General features: G+C 39.4%; 1 protein-coding gene across 5 annotated transcripts in view; it reads right to left on the bottom strand.

The window, feature by feature from the left end:
- Window positions 1-19,307, bottom strand: part of AFF2 (ALF transcription elongation factor 2) — a 329,969-nt gene that overhangs the window by 69,640 nt on the left and 241,022 nt on the right. For all 5 annotated transcript variants that reach the window (XM_074551557.1, XM_074551555.1, XM_074551559.1 and 2 more), the window contains exon 9: window positions 10,695-10,732. In XM_074551557.1, the coding sequence (XP_074407658.1) occupies window positions 10,695-10,732 (38 nt within the window). The remainder of the gene's footprint in view (window positions 1-10,694; window positions 10,733-19,307) is intronic.

The following is a 19,307-nucleotide window of genomic DNA, read 5'->3' as shown; positions in this document are numbered from 1 at the left end:
CTGGCAGAAAAGACTAACACTTGTCTAGCAAGTTTATGCTCACCACTCTCCGTGTTCTGGGCTTTTTACTCTGACTTTCTTCCCACCTTTCCCCCTATCCTGACCTCCATCAGGGTCCATGCCTTCATCCTCCAGCAGGCAAAGCCCTTGGCTCCCTCCCTCTGCCTGCAAGGACATCCCTCCACTGCCCAGGGATGGGCCAGAGCTGATGGACAGAAGGTAAGGACCAGAAAAATAGCAGTTCTGTGTTAGTGAAGCATGTTCATATTGAACAGATGCCATGCTGAAATACAGAGGGATTAATTCATATTTGAAGTCCAAACTCTTCTCTAACTCCACTTATATAGAACTTGTCTTTAAAAATCATAGTTTTGATTTCAAATATGACTGACCAAATATTTTCTATTTGCTTATCACAACAATGACTTCAGCAAGCGCCTGGGAAAATCCTGTGAAGCACTCTAAGACCATCCCGAAATGCAGTACTAAAGCCTTGTTTTGAGTTATCCTGAATGATCTGGGGATTGGGCACTGAAGCATCCTTAGGAGGAATAAAAACTCTCTTCCCATTTTCATTGTGGTAGGAATTTTTCCAGACATCAGTATTTCAGAAGACTTTTTACAGCCCTCTTTCACTTGAAGGACAAATCTGATTCGACATGAAGTTCCATTACGAAGAAACTGTTACATGTGATGACACTGGTTATTGAAAATTGAAATGAAGTGAAAGGAAGCTAACACCAACTTGTATGAAATTCTGCTGTCTTTGAATGACACAGGGAACTCAATATATCTAATCATCAAAGTGAAGCCCATTGGGAACCAAACTACAGTTGTATTGCAGGAGGTTGCTACTTGATTGCTAGACCCAAAAGTGCTAAGCCATATGCCACTTATTTCTGTGTCTAAATAGCTTACTGTGATTGATACTGAGAGTGGCTCTCCTCTTCACAGAGAAACAATCATGAAAACAACAGGAATTAGGGTACAGTGGATACAGATTATTTTTTACAATCCTAATTTTCAACCCTGTCGCTTCCCTGAGCTTAATGTAATTTATTCTTTAATGAATTCTAGCCCATGCTCTGTATTTTCCCAGCAGAACAGTAGCTTTTGCACAGACCTTAGTGTGCAAGCTGCACCCAGTATTTTTTTCTCTTGCTGCTGCTGGTGTGTGGCCAGATGAGCCTGACTATAAGGATTTGCTGTTGGCCTCGAGTGCAAAAAAATTTCCCTTCTTTCATTAGAAAGATTTTTTTTTCCACCGTCCTTGTGCCAATCTCCTGGATTTTTCTTCCTCACTAATCTGTCTCAGTGAATCAGCCTTTCCCCAGCTCTCCTGCAGCCTCCCCAGGCTCAAAGTCACTCCAAGGTCAGCGGCGGGCCCTGGTCTGCACGTCCCCGCTCCAGCTGGAGGCACAGAGCACTGAGGTTACAATATGCTCACTTTCCACTTGGAGAGGCCTGGGAGCCTCTGCACAGATCTGAACTTAGGTCAGAGAGCGTGGGGCTGTCACGACATGGCCCTTCTGCAGTGACAGGGCTGCTGAGGAGCTGATGCTCCAATTACAGAGCAATGGGAGACCTGAGCGCAGAACACAGCACGGAAATCACAGAAATCAGCCCCGACATCGCAAGCACCTCCAACTCTGCTGATCTCTTCTTTCATCCATGATCTCTGCTAGTCACATAGTGTTACAGCAAAGAGCTCTGCACTTAAAGGAATATCTGCAGCTTTCCTGCCACTATTGATAAAAATGTTTAATACTCTTGTTAGGAGGCGCAATTTGATTACCGAACTGTTATCCAACAAATCCTGAAAACAATTCAAAGTAAATTTCCCTAATATGTCTATTTTTCTATCCTGCCAGAAGGGTTGCTAATGAATTTGCTGCTTGAATGCACAGACAGATTGGGAACTATAACTGTGCTGGCCTGGGCAACATGGCACTGGCACCAAAAACCTATTTGTACCCATGCAAAGTTCTCTCTAGAGTATGTCTTTCATCCAGAGGTGATTTTCCAATAAAATCAGCCTCGATTATTGCAAGCGCAGGAGCAATCCCTGAGGGAGTATATCAGGCAATTCAATACTAGGAAATGTTGTACTAGGCAAAATTAACCTTGTAGCAGTGTTATTTCCTGAAACATTATCTAGCTTTGCCTTTCTTTCATATTCATTGATCATAAATGACTGGAATTTTTTTCTTCTTCTTTCACTTAGAACAAAATCATTATTTTTTGTAGTTGTATTTAAATAAAATGCTTGAAAGGCACCTGCTTTCCTCTTATTTAATTTACTGACAAAAGAAAGGACCTTTTACTGTATAGCTGCATGTTTTTTTTTGGTATTTAAAAGGTGATAACAAGGAGGACCACATTTACTCAGTCCTGTTTCCTTGATCATGCTAAACAGAGGAACCCTAAAAGATATATATATAATCACAAGGCCACAAACCAGAAAGAAAAGGAATCTTCATTGTCCCCTTGCACACCAACAAGAAGTAGAAGAAATGCCAGAGAAATGTGTGGATTTTACAGTCCAAAGGACAGAAGGCACAGGTTCACAGAGTTCAAAGATACAGCTGGGGAAACACAGATTACAAGGATACAGCTTCAGTGAAATCCCACATCACTGTAGCTTTACCCACTGCCTCTTACCAAGCTCTCCAAGGCAGGGATCTTCATCTGGAGAGTGTCTAGAACATGCTGAAATCTCACTAAACCATATAATCTTATACATACTCTAACAGCTACAGTTTTGCTCTGGTTATTTATCCTCCAGCAACACAAAAATGGTCTAGCAGTGAAATTCAGGGGTATGAGATCTAAATGCTGGCTTCTGTGCTGGATTCAGTCCTCTGTAGTGAAACCAGCAGGATGGGTTCTCCCAGTTATATCAGGATCAGGACCTTCCTTCAGTTTTCCTAGCATTTGTTGATTGGTTGCAATACTGGAAACATATTTTTAAAGCATAAATATAAAAAAGATCATGGGTAGTTAGAAAACAGCTGTTATTTGACGCAACACCCTAAGCAAACACTTTGAATAATGGTTTGAATAAATGCTAAGCAATTTAAAATTAAAAATAATATCCAGGAAGACAAATATAAAATCTAAAATGATCAAAACCACAGGATGAATGAGGAGGAACAAACGGGTGCTTCTTTGATCAACAGCAGATACATGCTAAAACTGGAAAAAAATATTGACATTAACTAACTTTTTTTCCCTCATCAAAAAGAGTCAGGAAAAACAAGGTTTTGTTTGGCCCTAACCTTCATTTTTTCACAACTTTTAAAAATGGACCTAAATTTAATCCTGAAAAGCTGCATCACAATGAAGGTGCAAAAATGTTTTGAAAAATAACAATAGTGACCCAGTTAAAACGAAAATACTTTTTTTTCCCCATCAGCTGCAAGAGTCCTGATAAACACTACAGAAATGCATGATCAGCCTTGATTGTCTGGCATATACATGTCTGTGTAAGTGCAAAGATCCAAATGTAAGGATTCTCCACTGAGCACCGTTGCAGCTGAAGGGTGTCCCACAGCTGGGTACAGCCAGCAGAGCTTGATATTGATGGTGTGCACCCAGATTTGTAAGAGATAAGCTGGAGGAGCTCTCAGGGTCTGTCCATCTCATTGTCTCTAAGCAAACACTGCACTACCAGGCCATGTGGTAATTTAACCATCCCCTATAAATGACACAATCAAACCGGAAGCGTTTCGCTGTAAAATGCATCGCGCCTGTTTGAAAAACCTGTGCTCTCTCCAGGTACCTGTTGTGGTGGTGGCTGGAAACCTTAATAAAGCACTACCTGTTTTATATTTCAGAGCCTACCAATGTGACTCATTTGTACAGTTTTAAGTCCAAACAAACTGCTAGTCGACTAAATTATAACTTATTACCACAGGCTACAGACTTTTAATACATTCTGTGGTTGGAACAGGACTGATTTACCGCTTTGGGCCCTGCCAGTAGTTATCATGCATCATTTCACTAGGAATAAAAATAGCCCTACTGTGGTTATCCTTTGGACTGATAAAAATTTATCTAACAAGATGTATCAGAGGAACAAATTCAGAAAATAAAGGTAAAATATTAAATAGACTTATTATTTTATGTCTAAAGTACTACATCTTCTAGCTGCTGTGATGACTTTGGAATAAAGCAAATGGTACTGCAAAAAGGAAAAAAGATCTAAAGGAGCAATTGAACTCTGATAAAACCACATGGGGATAGCTGAATTGTCAGAGCTTTGAAAGAGTCAAAATTTACATAAAAATCAGTATTTAGGGATTAATGCAATATCATCAAAAAAGATTTAATATGTGCGTTTCTTTGCAAACAGTTGAAAAGCAGGAGTTCTATAATCCATTTCCAACACTAACCTTTAACTTGTGAGAGTATAGTAATCCTTTGCAATATTTCTAGAGTTCACATTCTGCTGAGGAAATGCAGCCCCTGGACAAAGCAGCAGCCTGGGCCTCCTGGTTCCACTGCAGGTGCTGACCCTGCTGGGAGGATGGTGAGTCTGAACAGACTGCACCATGGGGCCCAGCTGGCAGAGTCTGGGGCATTTTGTGAAATTTTGGAGGAGCTTTATTGCTGGTGCAATAAACCAACCCCATTGACCAATCACAGCACCTGTGAGAATTCTTAAGTGGACAGCCTAGGAAGATCAGGGGCTAAAGAACATTGTCTATAATTGCCTGTAAGTGGGCTTTTTCCTGGATTTCTGCTGGGGATTTGAGTGCTTTTGCATGCTAGACTTAAAGTATTAAAACATAAATATGAATGGATTTCTTTGAGAAATGAATATGGGCAGGCAGTTTAGGCACTATGTTATAATGGATTTTCAGAACTAATTGAATTGGTGCTGTCTGATTTAGTAGTTGGCCAGAAATAGTCTGAAGGAAATGTCAAGAAGGACGGTTTAGAATCAGAGATAAACAGGCGGCATGTGGAAGTTGCTTATAGCAGGTTTGGGGGTTTTGTTTCTTCAGAAGTGGTTTAAGTCCTTTAGTAAATGTTCTGTACATAAGGAGAAATGTCCATAGGCACCTATGGCCCACAGGTACCTGTGTATCCATATATGTACATATACATATACATATATATATATATATACACACACACAGAAGGATGGAATAGTTTGGGTTGGAAAGGATCTTACAAAGGTCAGCCCATATCCCCTGCACTGAGCAGGAACATCAATTAGATCAGGTCACTCAGAACCCGGTCCAACATGACCTCAGATGCTTCCAGGGAAGAGGGATCCACCACCTCTCTGTGCCAGTATTTCACCACCCTCATTTTATAACTTTTTCCTTATATTGAGGTTAAATTGACCCTCTTCCCATACTTATATGTGGCCATCCTCCCATACAATTAGCCATGAATGGGAGGCTTTTTCAACCTTGTCATGACACACTTTTTTCATCCCTTTTTAAACACAGGTCAGGAGATACCCTGCAGTGGAAGAGCTGCATGCGTACCAATAGCATGCTGCCTCTTCCCTGCTTATTGGGGACAAATGCCTGATCTGGCTGGTCAAAAACAAAACAACTTTCAGAGTCAGCCCACTGGCCTGCATTTTTGCCAGTGGGAGCAGGAGATCTGTTTATGGTTGCTGCTATTGCTGCATACATTACCTGACCCTCGGAGCCTGACCTGCTCGCCCTCCTGCTTAGTGAGTCAATAAGAAAATCCTTTGGCTCTGCATGACTTGCTTAGACCTCAGACCTTCCATGCAGAATAAGGTCTAGCCAGGGAGGCAAAAACCAAGGTGCCACTCCAGCTGGTAAAACAAAGATATTTTTAAAGTGCAGTCAGGAGAAACAGGCACTCCTATCCCATGTATAATCAAGGATGAAAAGGCCACGAAAAATACCACTGCGCTTTGCAAATGAGAGGTCAATTGAAATGTCAAGATATCAAATGTTAATGGATTGCATTTCCAATGATGGTTGGGACAGAAAACCATACCAAGTCAAGTCAGATGCCCTTCAGAGGAGAAGATGAATTTTATGGCAGGAAAAGACAATAAACACCAGAAATCTTGCTGGTTAACAAACCTGTGGCTGATGGAAAACAAATATATTTTGCAGCAGGATTTTAACAAAGGCTATAATCTCAAAACATGTATCTGGAAGTCATTAAAACTACAGCAAATTTAAGCATATGCAGGTGTTTGGGGAAAATGCCATTACTTTCTACTGAAGATTTTAAAAGGGACTATAAAAGAAGGGAGTATAAAGGACACTCAAGGAAAGCAATGTTTTCTTCCCTGAAGCAAGAAGTCACTTCCAATATTTTCACAGTTCTACAGAATTTCATGGACTACATGACTACACTCTTAAGAGCATTCATTTTCCATTTAAAAATTCTAATTTCTTTCTTACAAAACCCTTGCATTTTATAATGTTGGATGACATCAAGTTTTAGCCAAACCATTCTCTCACCTGCCCACATTTCCCAAGGAATCCATCTGGCCATTTTCACAAACGACTGTAATCTGAGACATTTGTTTAGAGTGACATTATATCCAGTCCATAGTCAGAAGGGCACTGCCATGCAAACAACTCATCTCTTTGTATGGAAAACCTGAAAAGAACATGTTTATCTTCCTAACAATGTTTCTGCCCAACACAGCTGACATGGAGTCTTCCTTTCCAGTTGCAGGGAGACTTGCCTTGTGTCTGTATAGCTCACTGGTGGGCTAATCCACATTATTAGTGGATCTGGAGTAGGAAGACTCCTTGGTCTATACAACAGAGGGATGTAATATCAGGAACGAAGAACAGTGACTCATCATTTGCTCTTTTCTGAAAGAATAACTACTTGAGTGGATTCCAGTGAAAATATGAGGAAAAGGGTTTAAAACAAACAAAAAAGATTGTTTTCCCCCACACTGAGGTGCTCAATGTCACAGAGTGTTGTGGTGACAGGAGGTATAAACTGACTTCATGGAAGACTTTGCATAGAAAGTAAGTCCACTGGTACCTTTTAAACACAGGATGTGTGTTTGTGGAAGTGCAAAATGCTGTGTGCAGGAAGGTGGGAGGATACTCCCCACGGAGGAGATCCCTGTAATTGCTGTCCTTTGCCCTCCACCTCTGCTGCTGGCAGACATGAAGCCCTGGGCTGGTTCACCTCCAGTCCATGTTAGTGTAGAGGCTTCCAAGCCAAGTGCATTTGTATTTGAGAGTGGGGACTACCCTTGATTTGGGGGGATCCTGCAGCTCAGCCCACCTCAGGACAAGTGATGTGATCCAAGTCAACATGAACATGATTCCTCTAAGGTTTATGCTGATGTGAGCTTCCACTGTCTACACAAGTTCAGAAAGAAATCTGGGTTTCAGAACAAAGCTATGGAGGAGTTTTAATGATATCACTGTCTTTCCCCTCTTGCATCAAATAACAGGATATATAAAAGATTAATTCCTCTGGATCTGCTCTAATGCAAAACCTTCTGTCATGTAACAGATCTTTAGAAATCAGAAACCCTCCACAGAGTGAAATTGTTTAAGTCATGTTACCTCTTTCAGATGCAGGGATAGGAACAGATTGATAAGGACCAGCAAGTAAATAAGCATGTAGGACTTTACAAGAATCTCTTTTGTACCACAAACTCTTGGTGTGAACGTGGATAAAACCAATGGGAGAAAGCAAATGCTCCTTCCATAACAAGGCCAGGAGAGCATAAACCAGTTAAATGTAATGGATTCAGCAAATATGGGACCCACCTTGGTGTCACACATCGACAGAAAAGGGTCTTATGCTTTTGGAAAGAAAAAATCAGTTCTGCAGATACAGAGATTTCTTAGCTATTTTCTGAGAGCTTATTTATAGCAATATTATGTAAGATGATGCTACCAATACATAAAGATGAGTTCTGAGAATGCCTTGTGCCTTCCAGTACTATAAGCACCACGGAATTGAAGCCAAGCCTTCTTTCTGAAGCAGCCAAGTGCCACTGCACCTACTTGTGCCATCAGGAAGCTCCCACAGGATAGTCTGAGCACTAACATCCCCTTGGACATTGAGAAACCAGCTGCTTGGCTGCCTTCTTGAACTGCAAAAAGAAAACTTCCTTGTTTTCCCCCCATTCCTTGTATTTCTGCCTTATTTAATGCTGTAAGGATTCCAGAGAACATAAAAGAACAGTAAAATTCCTACCAAATATTACACCAGCAACGTTAATGAACTGAGCAATGAAAAGTAAATAGAGCATTTCTATAGAAATCTTCATCGTGCTCCTAAACTAATACATTAAATGGTGTCACTGTTGGCTCTGTCCAAGGACTTTATATAACCTACAGTCTCTAAAAGGAAGTGATTTTTCCTTCAGTTTTGGAACACAAGAACTATGTCAGCATAAGGTAAAAACAAGGAAATTTTTTATGCTAATGACAACTGCGAATATTTTATATATATATTTATATATGTAAAAAAAATATATATTATAGCAGATGTCAAATGCAGTTAGATTCAACTCTACTTATTAGTGCATGGCTTTTAGCCAAAAGCAATTCACATTTGCAGAAGTGTACTATCACATATGTCTTAATAATAAAAATGTGTTTTTAAAAATGTATGTGATAAGTCACATATGGTAGAAGGAATCTGTACAGCTTTCAGCCCTTATGACAATGGAAGCTACTAACTTTATTTTGCATAGCTGAAGAACATTAAAATTCAACTGAAATTCTCCTTGACATTTGAGAGCTACAAAAGCAGCTACTAAAAGCTGGCCAAGCCTGAGCTGTACTAAGCGTGGCTCTGACATAAATGCAATCCATGGCTACTACTGCTATCTTAAAGACAGTATTCTTTTTTTTTTTTTACCTGGAGAGCTTTAGCATACACTCATAATTGTACACAGGTATCTTAAATAGTTACATGTCACTGAACAAAACTAGGCAGATTTTTCAGCTGCTTTGTTATGCACAGTGTAATTAATGTGTATAATGGATCCCCTAGGGTACTAATTGAAGCTGCCACCATGAACATAGTCAAGGAGAAGTTAAACAACCAGTTGGGGGAAACATGACAGGGTGAAATACACACATGTAAGTGGAAAGAGTGAGACTGTCCATCTGTCCTTCTTCCATCTCAAAATATTACCCTTACTCAAGTCCAATAAAAAGTATCTTAACCTAAATCACCCTTTCCCCCCAACTCCCAAATCTTTCTGGTGGATTAATTTGACATCAATGGCACATACATTCTGTTTAATAATTGCAGTGCTCAATGCCTCTGTTATAAGTGGGAAGATACAATTCAGTTGAGTCATTCTTGAGAATTTGACCCAAAATATATAACAAAGTGTATGAATGATAAATGATTATTTTGGAGCTGTTCCCCAGGTATTTAATCACCTTGCAACTCCTGGATCCTGTATAATATGAGATGAAAACACAGCTCATTTCACTCTCTATTAAACAACCCCCAGTTAACAATGACTTTAATTCAGCTTGCACTGAATTTGAACTAGCCCTATAGGCAAGAAAGGTCCCTTGTCTTATTGCAAGTTTCACATGCTATCAGGTCCTTGCTGGATCCTATTTCTAATTTTTATCAGACTGAATGAAACATAAGGAGAGAGTGATTTATGTTCATCTGACATATCCCCTAATCACTCCGAGGAGTGTTCATACACATTCTGTGTTCACTTTATAAGGTGTAAATGACTATACATGATAGAATCCAAGTGACAAATAGAACTGTACTCTTCTGTCATGTGTGCTAGGACACAATGACTGGGGAGTCCTGTCAGTGCATGTTCTTACAAACACAAACCCACTCCAGTCTAAAAGTCAGCATTATCGGCAAACTACTAAAAAAATAAGAACTCTGTCTTTAACAGGAATATACAGTTACTGGGACGTAGTTAAACTGCTATGAATACCTACTGAAGTTTAAATATGTGTTTTTATTGGTTCATAAGAGCCCATTAGCCCATTATTTAAACAGAATAACTGATGCTGGTTAGCTTTAACTGAAAGTGCCTTTTCTCAAAGAGCCAGGACATCTATACAGCAACTTCCTTAATTCAATGATATATGGCTGAGTGTTGCTGCTAGTGCCCTAAGATTTAAGAACTTATCATAAAATGCCCTTGAAATTGCTCCCTGGTAGCTTGCTCATCCTTCACAAAGCCCTGTGCAAAGAGCAGAAACATGCATGTGTGTATGGTGTGAGAGAGGCACATGCACAGAGGGAGAAAGAGCTCTTAATCAACAGGACAGCAAAGCCTTGATACATAGGTGCAAAAAAAAAAAAAATAAAAAATTCCCAAGTGCCCAGAAATTATTTGGCACATTCCTAGTTATTTCCCCTGTCAGACCTTCTCGAGGATTGCAATTAAAAATCATAATCTTTTTCGCATGTACAAACCTCCCCAAGGCTAGAAGCACTATGTATTGAGCATGATTGTGATTATTTGGCAGCTATTCATAGACAACACATTAATTTATGGAAACTGGATGAAACTTGAGAAGTGCAATCATTAGGGACACAAGAGAAATCGAAAGCTTTCCTCAATGATACTGACCTTTTTGCTACTATGATTAGGGGCAACATGAATTCTATTATCTCCTTCATCACCCCTCTTACTGTCTTTTTAGTCATTGTATACAACGGTGTCATTAAACTTGCATTTTCAAAGGGATATAAAAATAACTTACTTTACAGGAATGTTTCTCAATTTTGTCTTTTCGGCAGCCTGTAAACACAAGAGGGGTGGGGGAAACAAGTCATTAAGCAAGAGCCACACCAAAGCAAGCAAACATCAGCTCATGGGAGCTCTTCACCAGCAACATCCCAGGCTGCAGGACCATTCAGAGAGACAGTGCTGGGTCTGAAATGCTCCTGCCCCAGTTTGTGATATCAGTGAGGTTTGTTTATTTTTAATGTCCACCAGCCTTTAGCAACTGCTCATTCAGGACTGTTACTTCATTTCCCACTCTGAGGTCTGGCCCCTTTGTCACAAGCTATCTGTCCCTATCAAGAGCAAGAACAACAGGAGAAATAGAGGGAAGAAAGGATTCCATTTCCAAAACTGTTTTTATTCACCAGCAACAGAAAAGGGCAAGAGATGACCAAATGTTCAGATCAATTTCCTCTTGTGAAACCTTTGAGAAAACACACTCCAAATCATCTAAATGAGTAAATCTTTGGGCCCCTCGGCCTGCACCACCTCAGACATGGAGCCTGGTTCCAGTTTATTGCTGAACCCATTGATCTGTGTACAGTCCATTTATCATTCATGAAAAGAGCCAGTGATCTTCACAGTATATTAGAAGAAACAACTCAGATCATCTGTCAACGGCCCTCTTATTTCTGTTTCCCTCTCCACGGGGATTTCATCTCCTTCGATTCTTCTTGAATTAAAATGTTGCTAAGCAACACAGCTGGGGGCAGCGATGGCAGCGCCGCGCCAGTCAGTCACACCGCTTAAGCTGCTCGAGATGTTAGGGGAGACTCTTCCCTTTAATGCTTCTCTGCCATAATTATGTAATCTGAACCGACCTTGCATCCCACTCTTGTTTTGTTGGGAATAGGTAAATAATATTTTAAAGGAAGAGGGATGGAAATAAAACTGGCAGAGAAAGCCGGTGTTGTATCATTTTGGAGAATTCCTCCTGGTGTTTGCAGAACAAGGCTGTAATAGATTTAAATGTGGAAAGTGGTCAGATGGTTGGTGAGATTACAAGCACGGAGAGTAGTGAGAGGCAGAATTAAGGCAACTGATCCATAAACCCATTATAGAAAGGAAAGTTTTAGTACCTAATTACCTCCAGAGGTATTTTTACAAAGCCTGCCAACATTTAGGAGAAGGGTTGTGGTGAGGAACTTTAACCTCTGCCATACTTAGGGATGGAAATAAAATGGTTCCTACGTAAGAAGTGTGAATATTACTGGTTCAGAAAATGCTCATATAAGCCCTTGACAAATTAAATCCTTTATGAAAAATTATGAACTTTTGAAACCCCTGGGATCTGCACAACTGGGTTCCAAATTTTGCCAGAATGAATTTTCCCTTGAGCTCTATGATGGGGCTAGTTTTTCAAAATACCTGCTGGTTTGGCACTTTTGCCTCCCATCATAGCAAAGGTAATATCTGCATTTAAATCCATGAAAATCCCTAATAATGAGTTTAAAATTTGGGAGAAAGAATGAGAGCTTGTGAGAGCTTGGATGGTGTAACAGCAATCCTCTGGGCTGGCTCCCAGCTTGCAAAGAAAAATGTATTTGTTTCATTTGGATTATATTTTCCATCTGAAGAATAAATCAACGAATGCATGATAGGAATCAATTACATTAATTGTACAGTAGGGGTGCTAAATAAAACTTAAACCTCAGGAAATGCTCAACTTCAGATTGCACAAGTAATTGAGAGAAACCCAAGCCTAATTACGCCTTCTCAAACAAGCTTATGATGAAATGGGGTCCCTGCCTCAACAGTGAGATAATGTGATTGTGTCTCTTTCCAATAGTTCTCTGCAAATGCAGAGTCAGAATTATGCTATTAAGAAACTTCCTAAGTAATAAACTACATGTAACAACACACAAATGCTTAATTTAAAAAGAACTCAAACACCATCTAAAATGGCATTTTAGTTTCTCAAACTTCCCACTAAAATCCAAGTTTCAGTTCCATCCTACAGGAAACGAAAATTATTTTTTAAACTCAAAAACATTCTTCTACAATGTCAGAATATTTTGTGACTGTAGAGTGGTATTTTCCTTGACTCTTCTATATACCAAATAGCTGGACCTCAACAATTCTGAGTTCAAGCATGTGAAACTTGCATCTAAATCAAGGTTTTTCCCTGAATTATTCAAAAAATCACTACACAAAAACAGGTATCAAAATACAGATTGGAAGAGGAAACAGCAGAGAGGAGAGTGTCTAGGATCACAAGTAAATAATGATAAAGCAGTTGATTTAATACAAAGTACAGCAGAATATATTCTGGAGAGCCCATGCATGATGGTGTGAGCTAAACTGTTTACATGAAAGATTAAAGAAGATGAAGATATTTCAGAGAGTGAGAACCGGCAATGTCAAAGTCACAGAATATTTAAGAGCAGAGTCTAAACTGCATGTTTGATTTTTGACCACTTAGCTATGTCTATCACAACGATTTACCCTGAAAGAAAGGTAGTAGTTTCAGGAAGAAAGAACTACAGATATATTTTGTTTACTTGGACTGCGAACATTCTGGCATATATCTTTCAGTAGATTTTCACATGGAGAATTTCCACCTTTTTTTTCCCCTTTGTTACAAGAAAATCACGCTTTCCTAACTCTTAAGAAGAGACACATGCTGGAGGAATGTCCTTCACACACATGCTCGCTTATACAAAACTGAAAAACCATTACAAGCTCTTGGGTTAATCTACATGCCAGCCCAGTTTAATGCTGGATCACCAGACAAGTGGTCATTTCCTGTTACAAAGGATTCACTTTGAGTGGGATCAGGGGGATGTTAAACACAGCACACAATGCATCAGGGATTCCATCAGGGAAAGAAATGCAGGATCTGTCCTTATGTTTTTATTTGTTTTGTAGGTGCTGCTCATTCATTTTTCAAAGAGTATTTGTTGCGATATCATGAGCATGCCCAGTGGCAGAAGATAAAGGAAGGCAAAATCAAAGTGACATTGAGTAACTCTACACGTTAAGCTTTGATGCAAAAACATATTGTTTGAAAATATTTGGTGTGCAGCAGGTCTGTCAATTAGAGCTAATTATTTTTCTCTGATCAGGAAGAATGCAATCTTGTTTTAGGCAGGTTTCTTTGAAATGTACGTCTTTTATATAACTTCATTATAGGAAAATACCTCTTCCAAATTACTTCTTTTCTCGGCTGCTTAGCTATTGACTCAAATTGTCTGTGTTGAGTAGTTCTCTCTGCTTTGATAATTAACTTTTGATCATTACTGAATTTAGCAGCTCTAGTCAGATGTGTTCATAGCCATCCTCCTCAACTATTTCAGTGTTCATCGCCTTTAATCTTTGAACAAAATGATCTCATTGAGCCTCCATCAGCCTTGCTACTCAGTTAATAATTCCTGTTTCTCATCTTCACCACTGAATTTGATTTGTTTTAGACTTGATGCAAGCTTTTGATTATTAATTTAAGATATTTCAAAGACAAACATGTTTTAAGAGTTATTTTTTTATCTTATATTCCTAGGCCTTTACAAGTAAGAAATTGGTTTTAACTTCACAATGACTCCTGAACTTCATGCATTAAAAGTACTATCTAGAAACAGAACAGGTGGGAGGTCCCTAAACCCCCATATATGTGCCCTGAGTGACAGATGCTGCTGCCAAAGACTGAAATGAAATTGGACTGGTACAATGAAATATTCAATGGGTGTTAGGAGAATTACATCATGGGACCTTTGCTAATTTTGAGCTTGAAAACATGCATTAAAATAATTTAGGATGATTAGAAAATGGAAGTCAGAGTGAACCAGACAATCATTCCACTTTAATTTGTAATTTTCTTCTGATTTTTTTTTAACAATTATGGCCTCTGAATAATTGTGCTTCTGCTCCCTAAGACCTTATTTCAACAGCTGACTCCAGTCTTGAATAAGAAGGAAGAAGACAAGGGATGTGTGAAAAGCAGTAAGACACAGAGGCTCATCCATCAGAGAGATTTTGCCCAGGGATGTTTTACCCTGATTCTTGTAGCTGTGAATGACTCCTACCTCTACACCCGATTTTGGTGCTACTTGTTTTACCATTAGCTGAAAAGGCACCTGCACTGTGCTGTACTTGTTCTGTAGTGTGATTTACCCATAAATTTACTTTGTTAGAAGCTATTTAATTATTACACAAAATATTAAACACGGGAATAAGCACAAACTACTTCTAGATTATGAACAAGGACTGCAAAATGTGAAAATGATACTTTTATTCATCACTATCTATTACCTGACTGGGTTTTGGATTGAATGAACCAGAAAAAGTATTCCAGTCAGTACAACTTTTCTACATCACAAAGGAGAGATGAATGAACTGACAAGAGGACGGCTCAAAAATAACCAAGTAAAATAGCTGGCATCTGCAAAATGCAAGTTATATTTTTGGTGAAGTGTTACAGGCAAAGGGTCTGCTATCCAAAGAAAATATGTATTTTCCATTGCATAACTGAAAATCCACAATTTTCATTGAAAACTATTTGATTTTGAGAAAGTGAGATTAGACAATCTTTTGTCAAGAATTCTCCCTCACCCTCTTGATTCAGAAGCACTGGTGAGCCAGCTAAGAGGGCACTTGCTGAGCCTTAGAGAATCTCTTAGGGTGAGACAGAGGACACTTCATGCCATTGAATGTGCTGCCAGAAGAAGGCAGGCCTTCATGCTCAAACTTTCCCCCTTTTTCCATGAGCTGCTGCAACTCTAACTCAGATTTATTTCCCAGTTTCTAACCAGCTCTGCCTGCTTGGGTGAACAGCCAAGGGACTATACAAATAAGTTTATAATCCACCACTCTTCTCGTGTACTGTAGGTATAGAAGAGACTCCTCAGAGACTCGATTCAACAGTACAGTAATAATAAAGATACTTTCCACATTAGTTAAGTTTTATATATATAGTTTATATCTCCTCCTAGGTTATAGTTTGTTTTGGAAATTACACCATGCTCTTATTTATACAGAATGCCTTCTCTATGATCCTAGGTAACCAGCTGAGAACCACAACTGATTGGCTGTGCTGTGCTCTGATTCTCTGATGATATAGTTGGTGCTAAATACAGTTGGGCCTCCTCTGGAGGAGAATATGGTGTGCAGCAAACAAAACATCCAGAATTGTGCTTGGAATCAGAAAGCCAAAACCCAAGGCCTGAAGGATCAGTATGTGTATGTATAAATATGTGTGTTGTGTTCCTCAATTTTTTTATTCTTTACTTCATTGGTTACATTCTCCTCTACCTGTCCCCTAATGTCAACAGAGGAGATTCTATTTCTTTCTTGCTAATTGCCTTTGACATGAAGTTGGCAACCTTGCATTTGAGATTCTGTGTGTGATGTTCTCAATCAGCCTCACCTCGAGGACAAAAAGGCCAGCGTTACTGGATCTAGGACCAAAAACAATGGAAAAGATACTGTCCTCCTCATGTCACAGCTTAAAAAATGCATATTTCCCCCTCAGGATTCAAATGTGTGGAATGGATTAGCCAAAACCCATTTTTTATAATATCAAGTCACCAAGCATGTGGTATCAGCAAATCAGAATGGTTCACTGAGCCCTTGCTGCGCATGAGGCACAGAGAGCTCCCATCACTGCTTTGAGCAATGCTGTAACCTTCATGGCTTCACAGACTCAGGAGCACTTGAAATACTGAAAATTTCATTTCAATTATTGCAGTGGAAGTTGGGTAAAACAAAAAAAAAGAGTTTAAGTGATGAAATCTAAACCAGTCTGTCTGGTTTAGCAGTCACCTTCATCCTTGATGAACATGAACTGTTTTTAATTGAGCAACAACAAGGAAATATTTGGGCTTCTATCAGCAGTTTTTTCCAAAACCCTGTTTTCCATCACTGTAATCGTGTAAATCAAACTAAGAAAGTGTGCAATAACAAATGTGGCCACTTCCAATTCTTGAAGAACTATTCTATTATTTTTTTTTAAACAGAAAAGAGCAACACATACTGTGAGTGCACACTGCACTCTGAGGAGTGCTTGGATGCTTGTGTAGACATATCTGAGCTGGTTTTAAATTAGCACTGTGGATACTGTGAGCGTTGTTGCTGTCACCACACAGGTTTCAGTTTACTCAGTGTCTTTGGTGAACTTTACAATAGAAATTGTTACAGCTATCTGTCAGTGAGCAGCCCTGCTGCAAAGATAACTCACAGAACATGTTTGCTTATTGTAGGACTTCAGTACTAATGTACATTGACAAAAGAGGCTTGAAACAATGTCTTCCTTTCCCATAAAAATGCTCTCGATGAGAAGCCGCTATTTGTACTAATTTTGAGTCCTCAATCCAACAAAGAAGAAGTTGTAATATGACATTAAAAATTCTACTTATTCTGTTTTTGCAGTCCTAAGAATCATTGTAACCCACCCCAGGTGACTCTGCCTTGTCAGAGGAGTTGGATTTTATGATCTCCTGAGATCACTTCCAACCCTGGAATTCTGTGCCTGCCAAGTTAATTTAACAATGCTCACCAATGTCTCACCAAACCTAGCACATATAAGTGTTCTTACAGTACCAACCATGGCAGGGAATGGAACTCTTTCTAGAGCTAGACCTGATTTTTCATAGCAATTGTTTTATTTGGAAAACAACTATACATCCCTGGTGACAGAAATTTGGAAAACTGTACTGAATGGTCCATTTTTAAGAAAAAAGATCCACACTGAAATTGTGGTTTGAAACATCATTTCCTGGAAATTAATTTGTTACAAACTGATCACAAATGACCAAGGCTTAGTGGATGATAACCCTATTGTGAAAATAGAAATGATCTATTGGTAACCAAAACTCAGTATATGTCATTGTCTTATTTACTGATGATTTTTTCTAAAATGTGTCCTTGGTTTAACCCTCTAGAAGGCTAATAAAGAATAAAGAAAAAAAAAATGCTAGGTTTACTTCATAGCTGCACTTCATAATGTTAATCACATGATAAAAGAATTGAAGAGGCAGAAGAAACATAGAAAAGGTCAAGAATCCTTTTTAAGAGAAACAAAGAGTTTTCCCACAACCTCCTTCAAGGAATAAGCAGCAAAAGGCTTGTTTCAAAAAAATATCCTGTGACCTTACTGTCCAGCTGCAGACTGCCACCACAAACTGAGTATTGTTCAGTTTCCCAGTTCTAGCAGGAGAACCATCTTTTCAATCCCTGGAACTTATCTGAAGAGTGCTGATATTTTATAGTTTTATTATTAAAGTCTGTCTCTCTCTCTGTACGATGTGTAGTTTTAGAGTGCAGTGCCTGACTGTTAGTTTTTCAATGTTCCCTTGCTCTACCACAATGGACAGGCAGACACCTCAGATACAGCCCCTTGTGCCCCTGCTCATTTGCAGTTTGTGCCCTTAGTCTTCCATTTGTGATAAAGACCTTTTCCTCATTTCTTTGGGAATCCAGCCTGTCCTTAGTCTTCTCCTACTTTAAGTAAATGAATGGTTCCCTAGACTTGAGAAGCAGAAGGGCAGAGTCACAGCAGTGGCAGTGAACTGATGTTGCTGCTGTTCCTGCTGCCCATTTATTTCCTGTGCAGGAAATAAACACTTTGAGGATTTTAATTTATACTGAACATTACATCTATGCTGAATATTAAATGTATTACAAGCAGACAACAGAAATAAACACATATGAAATAACTCTGCAGACCTTGGTCTGGTTTAGTACATTGCTCACATGACTGATCACTAAATTGCACAGTTCCAAAAATTAGACTTAATAGTATTGCCATGAAATTGGAATTTTTGAAAAGCAAGCACACTCTCCACGAGAACACCCTGCTCAAATCAATCGCACTGTCACACTGTGGTCCTGACCTGTCCCTGTGTGCAGGGAAGATTCATCCTGCCAGCACAGAACAGAGCACCTACAACTCCAGCAAACCTTGCCGTGGCAGATGAATTCATCCTAAGAAAAATTAGGGTGTTTAGCTTTCATTACTGTTCTCTTTCTGGAATACCTCCAGGAGAGATCAACTTTCACTTCTCTCCTTGTTCTGGCTGACAGAGGCTAATTACTGGATTTATCCTGTCCTTTCCAGCACCTACTTTATGGTTTTTCTGGTCACCTATGAGTCCCTCCTTCAGCCTTTTGCTCCCTGTCTCAAACCCAACACTAGCACTATCCTCTATCAGAGTAAAAAACTCCCAGGAATTCAGATTTTGAAGTTCATAGACAGTTGCTTAGGCTTTTACAGAGGAGCAGTGCTGCAGATGGCCAGTGTAAGAAAACCAGACACTTTCTTCACCAAAATGCTTCATGAGACATTCATGATAAAAATCCCACTCTCCTCCTGAGGAGAAAAGGGAGATAAATGTGTCCTATGTGGTCAGATTAGTGAGTGCTGAGCACTGAGATGGCCTGCAGGTATCACAGACTTCAGATTTATTTTACAGGACAGTATGGCCAAGGCTGGCTTTTCTCTTAGCAACAACAATGCTGGAGTTGATCAATTCTCTCACCTGTTCCTGCCTCTGCTTTGTTGCCAAAACACTACAGGGCTTTTGCATAAGTAGCATACATAGCAAGAGGCTCTGGTGAAATATATTTTCATCATGCTTATAATAAAGACTCCTTTAAAAAA

The sequence above is a fragment of the Zonotrichia albicollis genome, chromosome 14, assembly GCF_047830755.1.
Source record: "Zonotrichia albicollis isolate bZonAlb1 chromosome 14, bZonAlb1.hap1, whole genome shotgun sequence".
In the NCBI taxonomy this organism is placed as follows: Eukaryota; Metazoa; Chordata; class Aves; order Passeriformes; family Passerellidae; genus Zonotrichia; species Zonotrichia albicollis.
This window is presented reverse-complemented; position numbering and strand designations above follow the sequence as displayed.